The sequence below is a fragment of the Galleria mellonella genome, unplaced genomic scaffold, assembly GCF_026898425.1.
Source record: "Galleria mellonella isolate WM207_F2 unplaced genomic scaffold, CSIRO_AGI_GalMel_v1 utg173, whole genome shotgun sequence".
NCBI classification, from domain to species: domain Eukaryota; kingdom Metazoa; phylum Arthropoda; class Insecta; order Lepidoptera; family Pyralidae; genus Galleria; species Galleria mellonella.
Window position 1 is genome coordinate 301,225 of NW_026442016.1, and position 20,822 is coordinate 322,046.

General features: G+C 30.7%; 1 protein-coding gene across 1 annotated transcript; it reads left to right on the plus strand.

Moving 5' to 3' along the window:
* The first annotated feature begins 1,327 nt into the window (after positions 1-1,327).
* Positions 1,328-19,432, plus strand: LOC113509994 (uncharacterized). The gene is made up of 6 exons (XM_026893414.3): positions 1,328-1,485; positions 9,856-9,901; positions 14,349-14,518; positions 15,154-15,246; positions 17,821-17,924; positions 19,058-19,432. The coding sequence occupies exons 1-6, from the start codon at positions 1,459-1,461 to the stop codon at positions 19,227-19,229; spliced, it is 612 nt and encodes a 203-aa protein (XP_026749215.3). The 5' UTR covers positions 1,328-1,458; the 3' UTR covers positions 19,230-19,432.
* Positions 19,433-20,822: the final 1,390 nt, after the last annotated feature.

The window sequence follows — 20,822 nt, forward strand, 5'->3', positions numbered from 1 at the left end:
TATTGAACTTAGAATAAAAACTGAAAGATTGATGGAAAATTTTAAAGTCGCCTATTTACATTGAAAAATTATATCAAACAGTTAATTTTAGAATATTCTAAAACGTAGTAAGTATAGCTATAAATATTGAATAATATTACCTTTATTACACATATAAGTCTATATAATTAATTATGTCAGTTTTAATGCAAACACAACTGTCTTCACGGTTGAAACACGAATACAGTAGGTTCAAGCAATCGTCTTTTTATTCCCTCTGGTAAGTTCTATTGAAATGGAACAAAATGTAAAATCTGCATCAAAATTTACCTGATTAACACAAAATATTACAATATCTTTATGTTATTATAAGCGATCCAGTTTAAGATTGTTTCCACTAAAATTATTCTTTAATACAATACCTATTTTGAGGATTTTTAAAATAACGTAAACTGCTAAACTGATTTGATATCAAAATCCGTAACAGAACTTAGAAAAAGTAAAAAAGATTTTATTTAAACAACAACTTTATTTATTTTACTTAAAAGATAAGTATGAGGTAACAAAACCATCTATAAAAAATATATCGACTATTATAATTAGTTGCATGGCTGTGTTTCGGTTTGAAGTGTAGGATATGGTGTACAGAGGAATAACACCTGAGTCCTCAGGAATGGCAACGCATGAGGGGTATCATGGGCAAAACTGTATACTCTGTTATGTCCATGGTACTGCTCATGTCTATAGGCGACGGTTACCGCTTTCCATCAGGTGGGCCGTCAGCTTGTTTGCCATTCTAAGTTGTATAAAAAAAAAGAACATGCTTAAACAACAACTTTATTTATTAGTACTTTAAAGATAAGTAAAATACTATAATCATCTATATTTACCATAATAATAATATTTGATTATTTGTTTATTTGTAGTGGATATGTTAAAAAAATACTAAACCGATTTTAAAAGTTCTTACACTTATTGATATGACTATATATATATATATATATATATATATATATATATATATATATATATATATATATATATATATATATATATATATTTTTTTTTTTTTCAAAGAGAAAAAGACTACCTCTTCTCTTCTACTATCTATTCTTATTTTCTCTCTTCTACCTATCTATTCGAGCGAAATCGGGACGTGTCGCTAGTAAAAAAATATAACTTGAGAAACAATTGCGAAATATTTTTGCGGTTTGACCTACATCGTCATACTTACACAGTCGCGCGCGTGCCATTTTATGGCGGTTCCACACATTGGTCATACCGCGTCATCACTGGTTCCTTCAAATATCACATACAATAACATACACGTCGATCCACGGCATGAAACATCTTTTATATTCAATTAATCTGTGAAATAACTCAGTCAGCAGGTGTCGCCCGTCGAGAGAGGTCGTGCTCTCTATGCTAAATACATTGTCGCGTGTGTTTATTCTGTAGCGATATTGTGAGAACCGTACAATGTTTACGGAAATTTTCGTTTTTTGTGTAAGTTATATTTGAATTATTATTATTTAATACATCAAGATGAATATATAATACTGGGCGGTAAGATACGGCATTTAACTATGGTCCAGCGGTCGATCGAATCCCAGCCTAAAATATAGAATTTTGAAATTTATATTCGGATCATTTAAAAACTATTATCATTTGTGTCATAATTTGGAAGGCGTATAAAGTCGTCCACCGATCCATGTAAGAAGCCTTCGTGTACATACTACGCAGATTTTCTTAGCCCTCCGAGGAAGGCTCAAGTGGGGCCTCGAGACCAGCTATTTTTTTAAGCAACTTAGAATGACAAACAAGCGGATGACCCACCTGATGGAAAGTGGTAACCGTCGCCTTTAAACATGAACAGTAATATGTGGACCATAGGCATAAAAGAGTATCGCCTTTGCCTTTGCCTCGACTTCAACACCGGGGCGACTACCTTGGGTCACTGGCTTTAGTGCCTTTTGACTGACATCAATGAATAGTTTGCTAATGTAGTGAGCTGAATCTTTCCCTTCTTAATTGATTAATAAATATATTTTATTTTAAATAATATACATATGAATAACTACAAGGGCTATTATGAATATACAAATTTAATTATGATATATATGTATTGTTCTTTTTGTGATTTTTGTCATGTACATCAAAAGTGGCACAAAAACTCTTGTCACCAAAGGGCGACACCCTCACACGAGTAGTCTTTACTAATATTATACAGAGAACAGAATTTATTTTTTGTACACTTGTTTGTTTATTATAAAATACCTTGAATGATAATAAAATTATCATTTATGCATATAATGTATGTGAATAAAATTCCTAAAAAACTATATATTACAATTTGACTAATTTTGTTTACTAAATATACGAGAACAAAGAATGAGTAAACCGTAATTATGGATTCAGTAGGTGAAGCAATTATCCAATTTTAGACAGCACGGGAATCCCGTTCAATTATGAACATCGAGTGAAATCTTTAGATACATCATAACGGCGGAAATAATAAAATTTAGTGATGTTGTACGTAGACAAAAAAATATTTTTTGTTTTTATTTTTCATCTGTATATATAAAAGTCTATTGCTGTTGCATTAGTCTGACTAAAACTCGAAAACGGCTTGATCGATTTTAATATTTCTTTTTTATTTTGTTCATTATAATACAGGGGTGGTTTAAAAGATAAAAACTATTAATAAATATATAGATTTTTTTTATAACCTTAAAATTAAGCCGAAAAATAAAAAAAAATAAAATAATTAATTTTGTATGAAAATGGCTTCTTAAGATTATTTGTACTAGATGGCGTTGTAACACGAATTTCTCCGGGTCATCTAGTAAAATATAAAAAAGACGTTCGTTCATGCTAATCTGCGAAACCATTCGAATCACTTTTACATTGCATGATTACATACCATTATTATAAGGACCACAGGTTCTTAATCAGTGTATTTGAATAAAGATGATTTGAATTTGTATATGGCGTCAAAGCATGGTACTGATGATTAATGGCATTTGATGATGACAATTGTTACTGTACAAGGAGTGTATTTAGTAAGATTTATGGTGTCGAATAAAACTATTGGGTAATTTATATTTTGACAGGGTAAATTTTTTATTGAAAACATAGGTATTAATATTTAAAAAATTAGGAAACATTACTGAAAAGATCCTCTCTAAGTGTCTTTTAGTAATTAGTCGACGATTTAATCAGCTGTCATTAACATCATCCTATAACGGACAGAACGTAAATATTTTGTAGTTGATCATTAGTTAATTTAGTTAACAATCTTACTAATATAATAAAATTGTAACCAGTCGATATCTGTACATGGAAAATATTAAAAAAATATATTATGAGGGGACTTTAAGACCAATAAATGGCAAAACCATACTTTTGAAATGTTGTCTCTCTACTCGTATATTTCATAGTTGCGATTACTAAAGGTCTAACTTAAAATCTAGTTTATGTTTCATCTAAATACATCATCTAGAAGCGATTCAATTATCGGTTTTTCTACTTCCAAAATCAGAGCATACGAAGTAGCGGACAAGAACCTATTTTTCTCTAAATAGGTAGAATTTAAATAAATAGAATATAGACAAGAATATAGGCAATCTATGGGGAAGGCTTTTGTCCAGCAGTGGACGAATAATGGCAAAAATGATGATGATGAGACAAGAATATATTATATACACAAACGATCTTTATATTTCTAAGTGATAAACAACGATATTATCTGTTTTTTTATATATATATATATATATATTTGTTACCTCATAACTCCGTCAGTTGTAAACCGATTTCCTTTTCCGGAAAATTCCTTTTATCCAAAAGGATATACTTACAAATTAGTCCCATAGAAATTTTAACAAAATCACTTCAGCTGTTTAGTTTTTAAATCAAAACTGGTTCTGCCACATTTGAAGTCGGTTTTTTTTAATTGATATTGTGATCACTTACAAAGTTATGTAAGTATAAATACTGTCATATTATGTAAACAAAACCAGTTTCTATCGTTCATTAACACGTTTATTAGTTAGTTATAACTTGAATTACAATATAAATTATTGTGAGTAGCTTGTGTCTAAATATAAATATAAATATACAGTGACCTATCTTAATCAGATAGGCTATTTAAATACTATCTAAGGGAGAAATCTAAAATATCCGATACTAATATGCATAAATAAGAAAACTAATTAAATACAGAAGGTGGTGTAAGTTAGAAGTTATAGAACTCAATTCTGTCTGCCTATTCTCTAAAGAACATAGCATGAAAATAAAATTATTAGTAGACCCCTAATAAAATGTAATGGACAAACTCTCACTAGGTATAAAAAAGTTATAGCAACTAGACACGAACTGAAGGATTTAGTATATTCTTAAAGTGAAAAGATTGTCAGTAATGTCCACGCGGTTTCCCTTGAAAATATCATGGTTAATTCTTGTTGAATTCTTCTCAAAAGCCTAACTGACCTGTCTTCATCCTCTCATATCGTCCCTCACCGGTATTCCACCAGCGTACATCGATAGTGTAGGTGGAGTTACCATTCCATTTTCAACCATTAAAAACAAACATGTTTTTACATATTTTAAAATATTATTAAAATATATAGTTATTTATTTGGAAATTGTAATTTAGCAATCAGTAAGTTTCCTTCATTTAATTAAGCTATCATTTTGCTTCGTTGAGCAAAAATCTATTTGAAACAAAGCAAGTCCCATAATTCCGCATTCTAAATTCAAATATTATATTTTTCAGTCTAAAATGTGTCTATAAAATATTTACTGAATTTTATTTATTAAAAATCTTTAATTTTTGAAATCTATTCAAATAAAATAATCTATATATATATATATATATATATATATATATATATATATATATATATATATATATATATATATATATATATATATATATATATATATATATCGTAAAATTTACATCTACTTAATACACTTCTGAATTGAGATAAAAATTAAACGAAACAATATCTCTATAGCTGTTTGCCGGTACAAACGACCTTTAAAAACAAGATAGTACAATATACGATAAATATTTACTTTAGAGTCCATACGAGATGACAATTACCTGAGCTCTGTAGCTTTAGTTTTATTATTAAAAGTTTTCCTCTTTGACTAAGCAAACTAAAACGAGACTTGTTCCTCTTTGTGTGTTCTACCGCTTGTATAATGAATAGTATGAGGAGTTTTTCGATATGGTCCCAATGGTACATTATATATATATATATATATATACCATAGATAGTCAGGTTATATAATAAGCTCTTTGCCGTGGCTTTTCCTTTGAGGTTTGAGGCAACGCGCATGAAAAACTGTGCTCTTGATTTTAAAGTATATATTATGTATTGATTAAATATGTATAATAACAACTGTTATTTTATATACAGAGGGTAAAAGAAAAACAGTTTGCTTTATAATCTCAAATTTGATATATCCTTTAGGTCGACCATTTTTTTCTCGTTATGATTATTTCTTGACATTTTTTATATTTACAATAAGTTTACTATTTTAATCTTTTGGTGGAAACAATAAAGGATATCTATCTTTAATGGTGACGAAATAAATAGCAATTGTTTATTGTGAATATGGCAACAATGGTCTCAAATATTTTATTTCCTGGACTATTCAACCCTAAGACTGATAAGTAACGTGACTATAAAAGGCAATTAACTGTTACTTACACGCGCTCGACACAGCTGGCGTCGGTGAAGATAACCTTAGTAAGGGTCGATCACTGTTCCTTTTTCAATGTGTAAAAGACACGTTTGCATTAATTGCATCGCTTTTAGTTCCAAAAAGGCCTACAGAAATACCTTTAGTTGAATTTTTCAGTATTCTAAATAATTTCTTTGTTTCATAAATTACCCGTTTAAGATGTTCATTCGATACTCCATCTAAATATATGTGGTCTTTGCATAAAACAACGACCGGTCTACTTTCTACAAAGAGATCTCGACCCAGCATACTTAGTATGCTGTGAACAAAATCTCTCCTTCTAAGATTTCACTAAATGCACTGTGATTCTAGAAAACATAGTTATTTATATTCAATGTCAACTCTAATGCAGTAAGAAAGTCATATCCGCTGATCATAATCTGAGACTGACATGAAATTATGAGAAACTGCATCTGAGTATTAGAAAATGTACTTGCTAATGGGAATAAAGTCTAATTCACACGCGCGTTTTTCTGCAGGTATCTAGGTATTATAGTCTGCTTCAATGTAAACAAAGTAACACTTATTCCGACCATAAAATAGATTCAGATATCAACAGACTATTACCAGTAGTAGTGTATGGTAAATACATGATGTTTTTTAATTTTTTTTTTTTTCAAAATGAAGGTTATTCAAAAATAAAACTTAACAAGCGGTTTGTTGGCAAAATGAAGCATATTAATTATTTCTTATACCTAATGTCTATCATATTGCATGCTTTTTATTTATTAACATATATAATTGTATATAAATATATTTTTCTATGTATTTCGATCTACCAATTAAGCTCGTTTAATATTTTTAAATATATATATATATATATATATATATATATATATATATATATATATATATATATATATATATATATATATTATATATATATATTATATATCAATATGTAGTACTATACTGTATTTTTTAAATCTTCAACAAGTCCTTGTGCATTGGTGCAATAAAGTGTTAAATAAATAAATATCTCTATTCTGAAAGTTATTTAATTGAAATCGAAAAATATACTTCCTACTAAAATTTTACATCAGACCGAAGAGAAAGATAATCTTTTTTTTTTCTTTTACTAATACCTAGTCTTTATATTTCTTTAAAAGTTATGGCTTTGGCAACTTACACATCAATATTAATTTCGTCACGAGTGTATTTCTTTTTTTTTTTTTTTAGATCAAAAACTTACAAACTTCATTTTCATACAATACGCCTATTGATCAATTTTTATGATACTTTTTTAATCAAAAATGTTTACCCCCGTACTGATTCTATATAAATATTATTACAATTGATGTTGATTTTCTTTATTGTAAAACAAAATCTCGGTGTTTTCAATACGATATAAAACTGTGACCGTATCGTAGTTTGTGCATTAATTATAAAAATGAAACAAAAACAAAAAAAAAAACATATAAACCAGCAAGCAGGGGAACCCCAAGCAAATTATATTGTCTATTGTAGTAGTTGTAGAATAACATACGATTTGTATTCATAGCGTATATCTAAATATAATAATATACTGGCCACATTATTACAACTAGTCACGTTCTGGCCAGCCGTGTTTTATGGTAGACAACAAAAAAATATTTCCTTCGGGTTTACAAAGAAATATTCTATAATCATGCTAAAAAGTTTCATATCGAGAGAACTAAATACTTTAAATATGTAGATAACATAAGTTACTATATTGTATTATTGTTTATATTAGCACGATATCTGATCACACCGTCTTGAACAAACAAATTAATAACATGATCTGCACCTGCACACCTGCAATGCCGCTGGTGTTGTGGGTGATCATGGGCGGCGGTAGTCACTTACCATCAGGTGAGCCGCATGCTCGTTTGCCCCCTGTGTTGTAAAAAAAAAATGATCTATGAAGGCGATCAACTGAAATGAAACTGAGGGTCTACCATCAATATTTTTCGAAGTTTATGGGACATACGAAACACAAATTTGATGTTAAAAATACATGACACATCTTGTTTAAAAATATTAAAAATGTTAAAATATCGTTTCTTTGGACTTTTATGGTAGGATTTATGACGAACGAAATATTAGGCTCCGTTTACTGGACCGATTTTGGTATCAACAAAAACACGAAATTGAATCGAAAAATTCAGATTTTCATTTCATTGTAGACCTCTTGTTCTAATCTCTACGGTCGGTTGTACTATATAAACTTATCAAGTGTTGTTTTTTAATATACATTACGATAAATAAATAATAATTAATTAATAATGATGCATTTTATATATTTATTTATTTGTAAAAGGAAAACCAAGGCTTATGTATTTACATAAAAAATAACCAATTATAATATATATATATATTATATATCAATATGTAGTACTATACTGTATTTTTTAAATCTTCAACAAGTCCTTGTGCATTGGTGCAATAAAGTGTTAAATAAATAAATATCTTTATTCTGAAAGTTATTTAATTGAAATCGAAAAATATACTTCCTACTAGAATTTTACATCAGACCGAAGAGAAAGATAATCTTTTTTTTTTCTTTTACTAATACCTAGTCTTTATATTTCTTTAAAAGTTATGGCTTTGGCAACTTACACATCAATATTAATTTCGTCACGAGTGTATTTCTTTTTTTTTTTTTTTAGATCAAAAACTTACAAACTTCATTTTCATACAATACGCCTATTGATCAATTTTTATGATACTTTTTTAATCAAAAATGTTTACCCCCGTACTGATTCTATATAAATATTATTACAATTGATGTTGATTTTCTTTATTGTAAAACAAAATCTCGGTGTTTTCAATACGATATAAAACTGTGACCGTATCGTAGTTTGTGCATTAATTATAAAAATGAAACAAAAACAAAAAAAAAAACATATAAACCAGCAAGCAGGGGAACCCCAAGCAAATTATATTGTCTATTGTAGACAATAACATACGATTTGTATTCATAGCGTATATCTAAATATAATAATATACCGGCCACATTATAACAACTAGTCACGTTCTGGCCAGCCGTGTTTTATGGTAGACAACAAAAAAATATTTCCTTCGGGTTTACAAAGAAATATTCTATAATCATGCTAAAAAGTTTCATATCGAGAGAACTAAATACTTTAAATATGTAGATAACATAAATTAATATATTGTATTATTTTTTATATTAGCACGATGTCTGATCACACCGTCTTGAACGAACAAATTAATAACATGATCTGCACCTGCACACCTGCAATGCCGCTGGTGTTGTGGGTGATCATGGGCGGCGGTAGTCACTTACCATCAGGTGAGCCGCATGCTCGTTTGCCCCCTGTGTTGTAAAAAAAAAAATGATCTATGAAGGCGATCAACTGAAATGAAACTGAGGGTCTACCATCAATATTTTTCGAAGTTTATGGGACATACGAAACACAAATTTGATGTTAAAAATACATGACACATCTTGTTTAAAAATATTAAAAATGTTAAAATATCGTTTCTTTGGACTTTTATGGTAGGATTTATGACGAACGAAATATTAGGCTCCGTTTACTGGACCGATTTTGGTATCAACAAAAACACGAAATTGAATCGAAAAATTCAGATTTTCATTTCATTGTAGACCTCTTGTTCTAATCTCTACGGTCGGTTGTACTATATAAACTTATCAAGTGTTGTTTTTTAATATACATTACGATAAATAAATAATAATTAATTAATAATGATGCATTTTATATATTTATTTATTTGTAAAAGGAAAACCAAGGCTTATGTATTTACATAAAAAATAACCAATTACAAGATAACAACAGTGAAATCACATTTAAGTTTTCACCAATAGATACAATATATAAAATTTTACAGTGCTTGTCTCAGATAAATAAACCAAAAACTATAGGATTACTTACCTCAGGCACCACACACGTGAGGCAAATTATACATTCATATAACTCTTCATACATACATACGTATAGGTGACAACTGTCCCCTATTCGGATAGACATAAACAATGGAAAGGAATACCAAATCCTGCCACGTTAATTAATATACGTATATATACAAGCTCGCCCGTTATGACTACTTTTAATTTGACCTTTTTACAGCACATATTTTTTTTCATTGTTTCTATAAATTCACTATTTTTCTTTACAGTTAGCCGCGTACTACGTCCAATATGCAGATGGAGCAGCAAGAAAAAGTAAGTAAATTACTAGCTACCTTAATTTATTTTAATTTTTACTTTTTTTTATTACTCCGTATGTTAATTGTCGTTCTTAAAATCTGTGTGTTTTTTAATTTCCAAACAATAAAAAATATTTCGCCAAAAAAGAAACAACAAACAAAGATATAGACAAAAGTTATTCTTTTTCTTGAAAATCTTAATTTACTTCTTTATTATAATATAAAAAAATTATAATTTGCGACCCTATTTATTATTAGTATTTTTTAAATACTGACAATAGTTTTAAAGAATTGATTACGTTAATTAATATACTGTATAATTATATTATTATTTTTATTATACGTTACTTGTATATACACCCTGTATATACACGTAATGAAGAATAAAAATAATAATAGATATGTACAATTTAGATTGTTCAACCATAATATAATAAAAATAATAGATATAAAAATAAAAATAAAATAATTATATATATGTATATATATATATATATATATATATATATATATATATATGCTTTATTGCGTTTGTAAATTATATGTAATAAAATGCATTAATAAATATTGTGAACAAAGGTGGACTTATCTCTGACAGAGATCTCTTCCAGTCAACCCAATACAGTTAGGAAGCATGTCATTAGGGCGCAGCTTAAGTGCTACAACTATTTAATACATAAACAAATATACAGTTAAATGAAATATTAAAATATATTACATAATATTACATAAATATATAAATAACTATGAGAGCTACACCGACAAGAGCACAGCTCTTAAATAGGAAATCAAATTAATAAATAACTACATAAGATAAATGAAGGAAATGTAATGTCGTATAGGGAGGTCAAAGAGTTTTAAGAAGAACGCTACTGCTCATCACTCTACCATTAAGTTCCCTTAGTTGTCTCGTATAACAGCTACGGAAAAGGAAGGTGGATCCGTTCTATGCCGGGTCTTACACGGCGGATGTATATTATAAATCGTACTTATTCATTTCAATTAAAACTGTTTTTTTTTTAATTCTTCAAGTTAACCGTGCCGGTTTTGCTTGTCGCCCTTTGTATAAACAGGTTGATAGCTTTACATTCCATCGAATGATTACAATATCTATTACTAATCTACATATGTTAATTTAATTATAACTTATGTTAATATATTTTCAACGATTATCCTTAAATGTTAAATTTTTTTTATACAACTTAGAATAGCAAACAAGCTGACGGACCACCTAATGGAAAGTAGTAACCGTCGCCTATAAACATAAGCAGTATCATGGACATAACAAAGTTTACTGTTTCGCCCATGATACCCCCTATGCGTTGCCATTCCTGTGGGCTCAGGTGTTATTCCTCTGTATCCTGTAAATTCACAGCCATATCCCACCCTTTAAACCGAAACACAGCAATGCAAACACAACTGCTTCACGGTTGAAACACGAATGGGACAGAGGTGTCCAAGCAAATGACTTTTGTATAAAGTGTCCCTCTGGTGAAAATTACGACTTGTTTAAAACAAGTTACCATTTCAACGGTTATTATCCTTACTAATATTATAAATGTTAAAATAAGTTTGTTTGTTACCACTTGGCGCCTTAATGACCACGGCCTTAACTTTTGGGACCACGGAGAGGTCAGATTGACAGAGAATATTCTTAACAATAGGACTGGATGTTTGCATCTGGATGGAATGGCTGTCTGGATGGAAAGGGATTGTTAGTAACAATCCCTTTCCCCTCTACACACATGTTATTGACATGTGTCTCTCCTTATGGGGGAGGCCTATGTTCAGAAATGGACAGTTAACGGCTGATATGATGATGATGATGATGATGATGATGATGATGATTGACACGTGTAATAAAATGAATATAAAAAATGAAGAACTCATTATTCTTAGGACAACTCTTTAACCAATACGAATAAATCTTGCTTCTCATCCTTTATGTATTATTGTAAATTACTGCACAAAGATTGGTTAAGTTGCTTGCATTCTAAGTTGCATTCTGTATAGAATTACAATGAATTATATAATTAATACTTATGTTATGTCATCAACACTTTGTCTGTGTCCCATTATGATTATTAGGTGTCATTTATCTGATTATCAATATATCTTATCAATATTACCAGAGGGAGACTTTGTACAAAAGTCGATTGCTTGGGAACCTCTGTCCCATTTGTGCTTCTACCGTGAAGCAGTTGTGTTTGCATGACTGTGTTTCGGTTTGAAGGGTGGGATATGGCGTGAATTTACAGGGTACAGAGGAATAACATCTGAGTCCTCAGGAATGGCAACGCATGGGGAGTATCATGGGCGAATCAGTATACTCTGTTATGTTCATGGCACTGCTCATGTCTATAGGCGACGGTTACAACTTTCCATCAGGTGGGCCTTTAACTTGTTTGCCATTTTAAGTTCTATAAAAAAAATCTTTACTCGCTTTTACCAGCGACGTCGTCTACGTGACCGAGATCCGTACATTGATAGGTATAATTTTTCGGCTATGTCCTTTTTATTCCATATAGTAAGTGTATACAAAATTTCATGTCCATTGGTTGAGCCGTTAAATTGCTAAAAGATCACAAACAATTTTTCTAAATTATTCATTAACTACAAAACTGGCCCGGCTTCGCCCAGGTAGATAGAATTTTCAAAAATAACTAACAATCCATATTACTCGCTGATAATGTAGGTCGATATAAGTGAATGATTTTTTAAAATCAGTTTAGTACTTTTTGAGTTTGTTCATTACAAATAAAACAATTAAATCATTACTATATTTATTATTCTATTTGCCTGTAAAGATTTCTATGAGAGATCAGGGTCGATGTAATTTTTTTTCAAAAATAAATCAAGGTTACTAAATTTTACTATACTTAAATTCAGCCGTTTTGTTTAAACAATATTTATTTTAATTTTATAAATGAATTTTTTTCAAAAATATAACATATTATTTAGATATTTCTAAACAATAATTAGTAAAAGTAATTAAATTAAAAAAAATCAGTTACCCATATTATATTCTAGTTATGAGTAAATTAAACAGATAAAAACTAGTTCATTAAAACCAGTTTTCATCTATTCGTGTCTAATGTAAAATATACAAGTATATTTTCCTTATGCCACTGTTATTAAATATATTTTTAATGTATATATGATGACATAATACTATGCCAGTCAAAGCCCTTCAATGCCTGCTGTATAATAGCTTGATGGCAAATCTAATTAACATTGGTTTTAATAATTAACAATTCTTATTTTTTAATAAACGTGTTTTATCAAATTATGATCATATCAGACGTTACCTGCCCACTGCTGAACATAGGCCTCTCCCATAGACTGCCATAAGGAATGCATTTAAGCTTGTAACTCCATCTAGTAGAGAACAGTTCTACACTGCATTTACCTGTACATGCTACACAGACCACCAGTGTATGTCGGCTGAAGAACCCAGCAACCCGGAGGTCGTCGCCTCCGGAGTTGAACCCGGGGTAGAGGAGTATACCCCGAGGCCCCTATCTCGCCCGCCTACATAACATTTGGCGGGCATGAGAAGCCCTTGTTGATTGATTGACTGTACAATTTGTAGCGTGAATTTACTGGGTACAGAGAAATAACACCTGAGTCCTCAGGAATGGCAACGCATGGGGGGTATCATGGGCGAAACAGTTATGTCTGTGTTCAGTTGTGTCTCTGTTATGTCCATGGTACTGCTCATGTCTATAGGCGACGGTTACCGCTTTCCTTCAGGTGGACCGTCAGCTTGCTTGCCATTCTAAATTGTATAAATATAAAAAAAAAAACATGCTTGCTACTCAAAAACGTTTCTTTCCCGTCGGTTGTTGATTCTTCGATCTATGTGACCAGCCTATTACTACTTCAACTTGCTTATCCTTCGGGCTATGTCGGTTATTTAGATTTTTTTGCGGATATCCTTATTTCAGATTTTATCACTCACACTAACCGTGTAGGACTATGATTCGGTACCAAAATGATACCTAAATCCTAGATTTAATATCTAATTAATATTTCCAAAATCGATGGTTAAAATGACTCAATAGTTTTACTTGAGATTATGTGTTTAATTATTTATTACAATACAAATCTATTGGGGGGAAGGAATTGTTAGTAATGGAGAGGTTAGTCCCCATCGCTATCAATATGCCTTATCAGGTCGACCTCCATGCGGTTCCCCCTGGAAACCATCGTAACTAATTTATCGTTGAATTCGTCACGATGGGCTAACTGACTTGCCTTTCATCCTCACCAATCATCCCTCACTGGTGCACCGCCAGTGTATACCGATAGCGCAGACAGGGTTATCAATCCATTATCATCCATAAAAAAAATACAAATCTATTCAATAATTGATGCTCACTCAATAATTACGAGAGTAACTAAAATCCGGATACTAAGATTCTTCTGTAAACTAAACTTGGTCTCCGTTTTCTGTCTTCCAGCTGGTGATGTTTCGCCCATCGTATACCCGGGACCAATTAAGGAAGTTACAGAGAACAGGTATGGTTCACCTGATGACGACGTTCCCCCTCAGTGCAGGAACCAAAACTACTGCACCGTTAAACCACACGGGTATCCTCAAGAACGATTCAACCAATTGTTCAAAGGAGCGGTAAGTTTCTTTTTATTATTTTTTGTATATTAGCTTAAATTCCTTAACCGTGAACTCATGTAATTATTTCTGTAATAATAGATTTTGTTTCTAAAAAAAAATTGAATTTAGTCATAGCATAACCAGTAATTTTAATTTAAAAACTTAACTACTTAACAGATTTTGATAAAATTTGTATGGGACTAATCAGTCAGTTCATTGCGTTGGTGATCTACCCCAAGAAAGTTTGCCTTGTACCGACCCTTGGAGAATTAGACATTCTATACAGTTTTCATTCCGCATAATATGGCCGAAGTACTTGAGAATTCGTATTTGAACAGTCAACGATAATATCTCTCTAATTTTTGTACATACATATCTGTCACGCCTGTCTCCCATTAGGGTTGGCAAAAACAATGGAACGCCAAATGCTTCGATTCAAACAAACCTCTTTCGCTTCATCCAAATTTATCAATCTCTGGTTTTCAGTATATGGATATTGTAACTAAAATATTAAGACATTGCTATATATAATATTACCCACTTCTAACATAAATAAGGCTCTTATTGAGTTCGAGTCTAGTCGGACAATACCGAATTTAATACGTAAGTAAAACCGACAACAAATAATCAAATTTACATATTTTTGTTTTCAGAAACCATTACCGCAGCCCACGTTGATTATATCTGAAATCGGCGACAGGCAAGGAGATCCCGACGAGCATGATGGATGCGAGTCGGATGTAACGGTAAGTATTTTGAAACTTCTTGGTGAAACCCGCATGAATTAGTATATACAGTATCGCATGAAGGGTATCATGGGCGATACAGTACATTCTATTATGTGTATGATTCTATCCATATCCATAGGCGACAGTTACCGCTTTCCATTAACTGGACTGTTAGCTTATTTGCCATTCTAAGTTGCATTAAAAATGCTATGTGCTAAGTTAGAATAAAAGCTACCCGTGTACCAAATTTCATTTAAATTCCTTCAGTAGTTTTTGTGTAAAAGACAAACAAACATCCATCCAGCGTTACAAATTTTCACATATAAGTATATATTATTTTTTATTTTAAGATTAATAATAGAACTTATAACTATAAATACCTATGCTTTTACCTAAGATTCCTCGTTCTTAAGCTTTTATATAATGTATTCCATGTAATATTTTTTTTTCTGTAACATAATTTGACATGATTTTCATTTTCCTAATTGTTGGTATATCTCTGTGTAATCCCTTCCTCCCAGGAAGGGATTGTTAGTAATGGAGACTAAGGACCCCATTGCTATCAATATACTCTGTCAGGTCGACCTCCACGTGGTCTCCTCTGAAAACCATCGTGCTGAATTCCAGGTCTATTCATCACAATAATTTAACTGACCTGCTTTTATTCTAACCTATCATCTTTTACTGGTGCCCCGCCGGTGTATACCTTTAGCGCGAGCAGGATTACCATTCCAATGCCATCCATTAAAAAATATATTGACGTGATTGTTTAATTATTAACAATGATTCAAAATAAATAAAAAAAAACCTACATTTATAGTTACGATACTTGTGCAGGTTAACACAACGTTAGGACTTGCCGTTTATTGCCATATAAATTAAAATTCCGACTTAATTACTTATAAAAAATCATTTACTCAAGCTGATATCAAACATTTAATTTTAATTTGTTTATAATTATATTCATATTTTTAGATCCAAGTCTTCACTTCATTTCACGCAATGAGTGACATATTTTTTGGTAAAACTCGAATAAACTGATATTTTACCATACCATAATTGCTGATAACCAATCGATAATTCGGGCATTAGATGGCCTATAAATGGAATTTAATTTAATTTTTCACGCAGAATAAAATCTGAATGAAAACTACATTCCTATTGCAAACAGCTGAGGTGCAATTTTCTAAATTGATTTGCCTCTAATCTTACTTATTTGACAACATAAAACATACATATTTTAAATACACTATCGATATTTAATATGTAGATAGATAGATAGATACTCTTTATTATTTTCTCCAAAAAAATTACAATAGTAAACTTTTTATAGAATAACATTTTATTTTTAACAATGACAAGAAATGATCATAGTGAAAAAACAACGACCTTACCGCTAAAAGAGATCTCTTCCAGGCAACCTTTAGATGTAAAGGAGTAATTATACAAAGTTTGATCGGAGGCATAAATATAAACAGTTTCTGTTTTTAATAGAAAAACAGAAACTGTTATTCTGTTTTTAAATAGTGTATTTAAAATATATGTAAACAACGCGAAAGTTCATAATTAACTAAAATGAAACTGGGGGAAAGGGATTGTTAATGATGGAGACAGAATCCCGTTGCTAGCAATATACCCAACCAGGTTGACCTCCTCGTGATTCTCCCTGGAAACTATCATAGTTAATTCATAATGAATTCATCATGATAGGCTAACTGGCCTGTTTACATTCTCATCTATCGCCCTTCACTGGTGCTTCGCCAGCGTATCCCGTTAGCGCAGGCGGGGTTACAATACCATTTTCATCCATCAAAAAAAAAAACTAAAATGAAACACGTTTGTGAATTTGGTAATGTTTTTACTATAATAACACAATTGTAAAGACTGGCTGGTAGTACACAAACAAGATGAATGTTAGTACAATAGCAACAGTGACTAATATAATACACGTAGTAATGAGCAAACCTGTTCACAGCCTTGCTTATTCTATAATATATACCTAAATACATGTATATTATCAATCTCCTTGCGATGAATTGCTTTATGCATTGACCTTTTAGATTTACATTAGTAACTACTACGTATAATTTATAAGCTTCATTTTACATTCTAGGGAGTTTCTTCCTCTGAATAATGAAATATATATTATATTATTGTTATTTATTTTTTGAGTCCAAGTGGATTATTTATTTGTTATCTGTATGTTGTAATATTAATTGATAGCTTTATATTTGTGTAGTCCATAGAGATGGGGCACTGGTGACTTTTTTTTTATACTACTTAGAATGGCAAACAAGCTGTCGGCCCACCTGATGGAAAGTGGTAACCGTCGCCTATAGACATGAGGAGTGCCATGGACATAACAGAGTATACTGTTTCGCCCATGATACCCCCAATGCGTTGCCATTGCTGAGGACTCAGGTTTTATTCCTCTATACCCAGTAAATTCACGCCATATCCCACCCTTCAAGCCGACTTGTAACACAGGTCTCTTCAAAACCTACTGCTGGCACCAGTCACATATTTAATTGTACCTCAAGCTGTTACTTTTTACTACCTTTAATTTAATAGTTATCTCGTAATTTATTACAGTACGAGCCGCTATACAGGGTGCGCACAAAGCGTGGGGACTGGCGCACTGTGGTGCAGGCGCCAGAAGAAAATTACGTACAGATGGTACGCCTGGAGATCTGCAAGTAAGTATAACAAAGTTTTTTATACTGTGGTATAGCAACTACTTTAAATGACTATAAGAAATTCACAACTCCAATATATCATAACTCACGCTACAATGCATTGTGTATATAAGGAATCAGACAAGTAACATTTGGGAGCACCAACTAGAACACCCAGATCAGAACCTATTTAGAAAAGTTTGTTTATTAAATTAACCTGATGAAGAATCAAACCCGGGACCTCATTCACGCAAAACAATGTGCCTACCACTGTGACACAAACGTCGTTATGGACTATAGATGAACCAGTAGAAACTTTTCAGGTTTAATAGTTTTTACATGACCATATTTTGCCTTATATTTCAAAATGTGAGTCCTTTTCTTTTAACACATTTTAACTCTTTCCACTCTAAGCCTTTTTTTCTTTTTAATCCACCAGCTTTCGTCCGCAAAAAGAAGTATTACACTATGTCGAGTGTCACTTGACAGTGGAGCTGGTGGAACAAAATCAATGTCGAGTGACACTCGACATTGAAGTGGAAAGGGTTAATATAAGTGTCATTTATACTTAATTTTTATACGATATTTAAGTATGAAAAACATTTACCTAATGCTCTCAAAAAATTATATTAATCTTTACATTTAAATCATTGTAATATACTAATACAAATATAATAAATCCAAAACTCCTCAAAATTTGAAAACAAAGGTTTATTACCAGTTTATTACCTATGGAATCGAAACATAATCCTACACGGTTACCCATGTTCCAAGGCTTCAAATTACTCGGCGGGCTATGGAGAGGACTAAGTTCAGAGTTTCTTTATGTGACAGAATCCCAAATGAGGATATCCACAAAAGAATCAAAGTATAAAATAAGCAAACTTAAGTAGCAATGGGCTGGTGACATAGCTCGACGAACCGACAACAGATGGGCAAGACAGGTCTTTGAGTGGTGACTTCATATGGGCAAACGTAGTGTAGGTGGAATAGATGGAATGACGATTTCATTTCATTTATTTATTTTATGATACATAGGTAACAGTGAATGCAGGTGCCTTAGGACCGTCCCTTGTGGCCAACTAATGGAGGAGGTCCATATTTTATGTACTTATACACATATATTTCATGTACTTATTTTTTCTGATCTCCAGCGATCTTGGCGCCAGCTGTTTCACAGATGTAGGCACGTTCCCAGGAATCACGACGTTGTGTAAACAGAAGACCAGCACATGGGAGTTCCTGGTTGATAACGGGCGCAACGGTACAGAGAGAGTCAAAGCCGAACTGCCTGTATGCTGTTCTTGTCATTACAAGATCGTTTAAATTATCATTTGCCTGAGTAATCGATGAATAAGCACCTTTTATATATTTAACTTGTATGTATACATGATAATAATGACAAAGGTAGGTAATATAATCAAAAGACTAAATTACCACTAATTTAAAATTAATTTAAAACCTAATATTCTCTCAATACTAGATACAAAAAAATGTAAATCTAGAATCATTTGACCAAATTTCACTTGTTTTAAAAGGTAGTTGAAATGATATCGAGATGCAGAACATCTAGAGACTCTAAAAGTTCTTTTTTTTTTTCTAGACATACGTAATTTGAAAGCGAAATATGTAGTAACTCTATTATTTTTCTTAAAATCTGCAATATTTTATTGTTTACTGATATTTCATTCTCATATTTTATATTTATTACTTTTTCACTGTACGTATCTATGCCATTATTAGTCATGTATAATTTTCAATTATTAAATCTCATATTAAAATAAACTTAAAAATAACTTAGGTGCAGCTGATACTCACATTTTTAACTAATTTTAAAAGCAATTTATTTTTTAAGTATTATTTATTATTATTTGAATTTGTATATGTGTTTAGAAATAATTTTATTTCAGTCAAAACTTTTTCATTATTAAGGTTTATTAATAACATTATTTTATGATCTCATGCTAATAAAATATATCATTATATTTCATCTCACTGTTAAGCATATAAAGAATTAATTGAAAAGTACCGCTTACTAGGAATCTTTATTTTTTTATTATATTTTTAAAATAACTGATTTTTAAACTATATTGCAAAAAAATTTGAAAAGAAATAGAAATCCCATTTGTTAAATAAAAAAAAAAAATTAAGAAATCCTTAGCTTTTACTTCTTAAAAAACAGAAATTAATTACTTAGTTAAAAAAATATAAATTTATTTGAGTTACCGCAATGGTTCGATCATTTTTGTTGTGTTGTAAAATTGCTATTATATTTTCTCTTATAAACTATTAATCATGTAGTTTAAAAGTTAATAAATCCTTTACCTTTCTATGGGATTTCTATGAACATCACCATTGAAAATTCTTATTTTCAGTTATGAATTAGAGAAATGAAAATATTTGATAAGCGTTTATTTTCTTTTTTTTTTTCTCATTTTCTGAAGAATTGTACTGTATAAATAATAACTTTATTAATAAGTATTCAACTATGTTTAACATTTTGATATATTTATAAAAATACATAGATTAGTTATAAAATATAAGTAAGTATAGATTATAAATGATATTTGACTGAGCTAAGTACAATTTAAATACTTTAAATATAATATAGAATTTAAGTTGCAGTAAGTGAAATTTCAATAGTTACTTAACGTCTAAACCTTATATTATAAAATGATCACAATGTATCTAAAACATATATTAGGCATCTATTGGCTTAATCTTAACTAGATCAACATTCACCAAATACTTCTATATTTACCATCAGACGGGCTGTATGCTTGTTTACCACCTTTGTGGTAAAAAAAATAGATACTTAATTCATGTTTACCTTAATTAATAAAAAAAAAATGGCATCACTATTATTTCCTAGTCATAATAAGTATTTAATTTAAAAATATAGTATTATAATAAGATTGT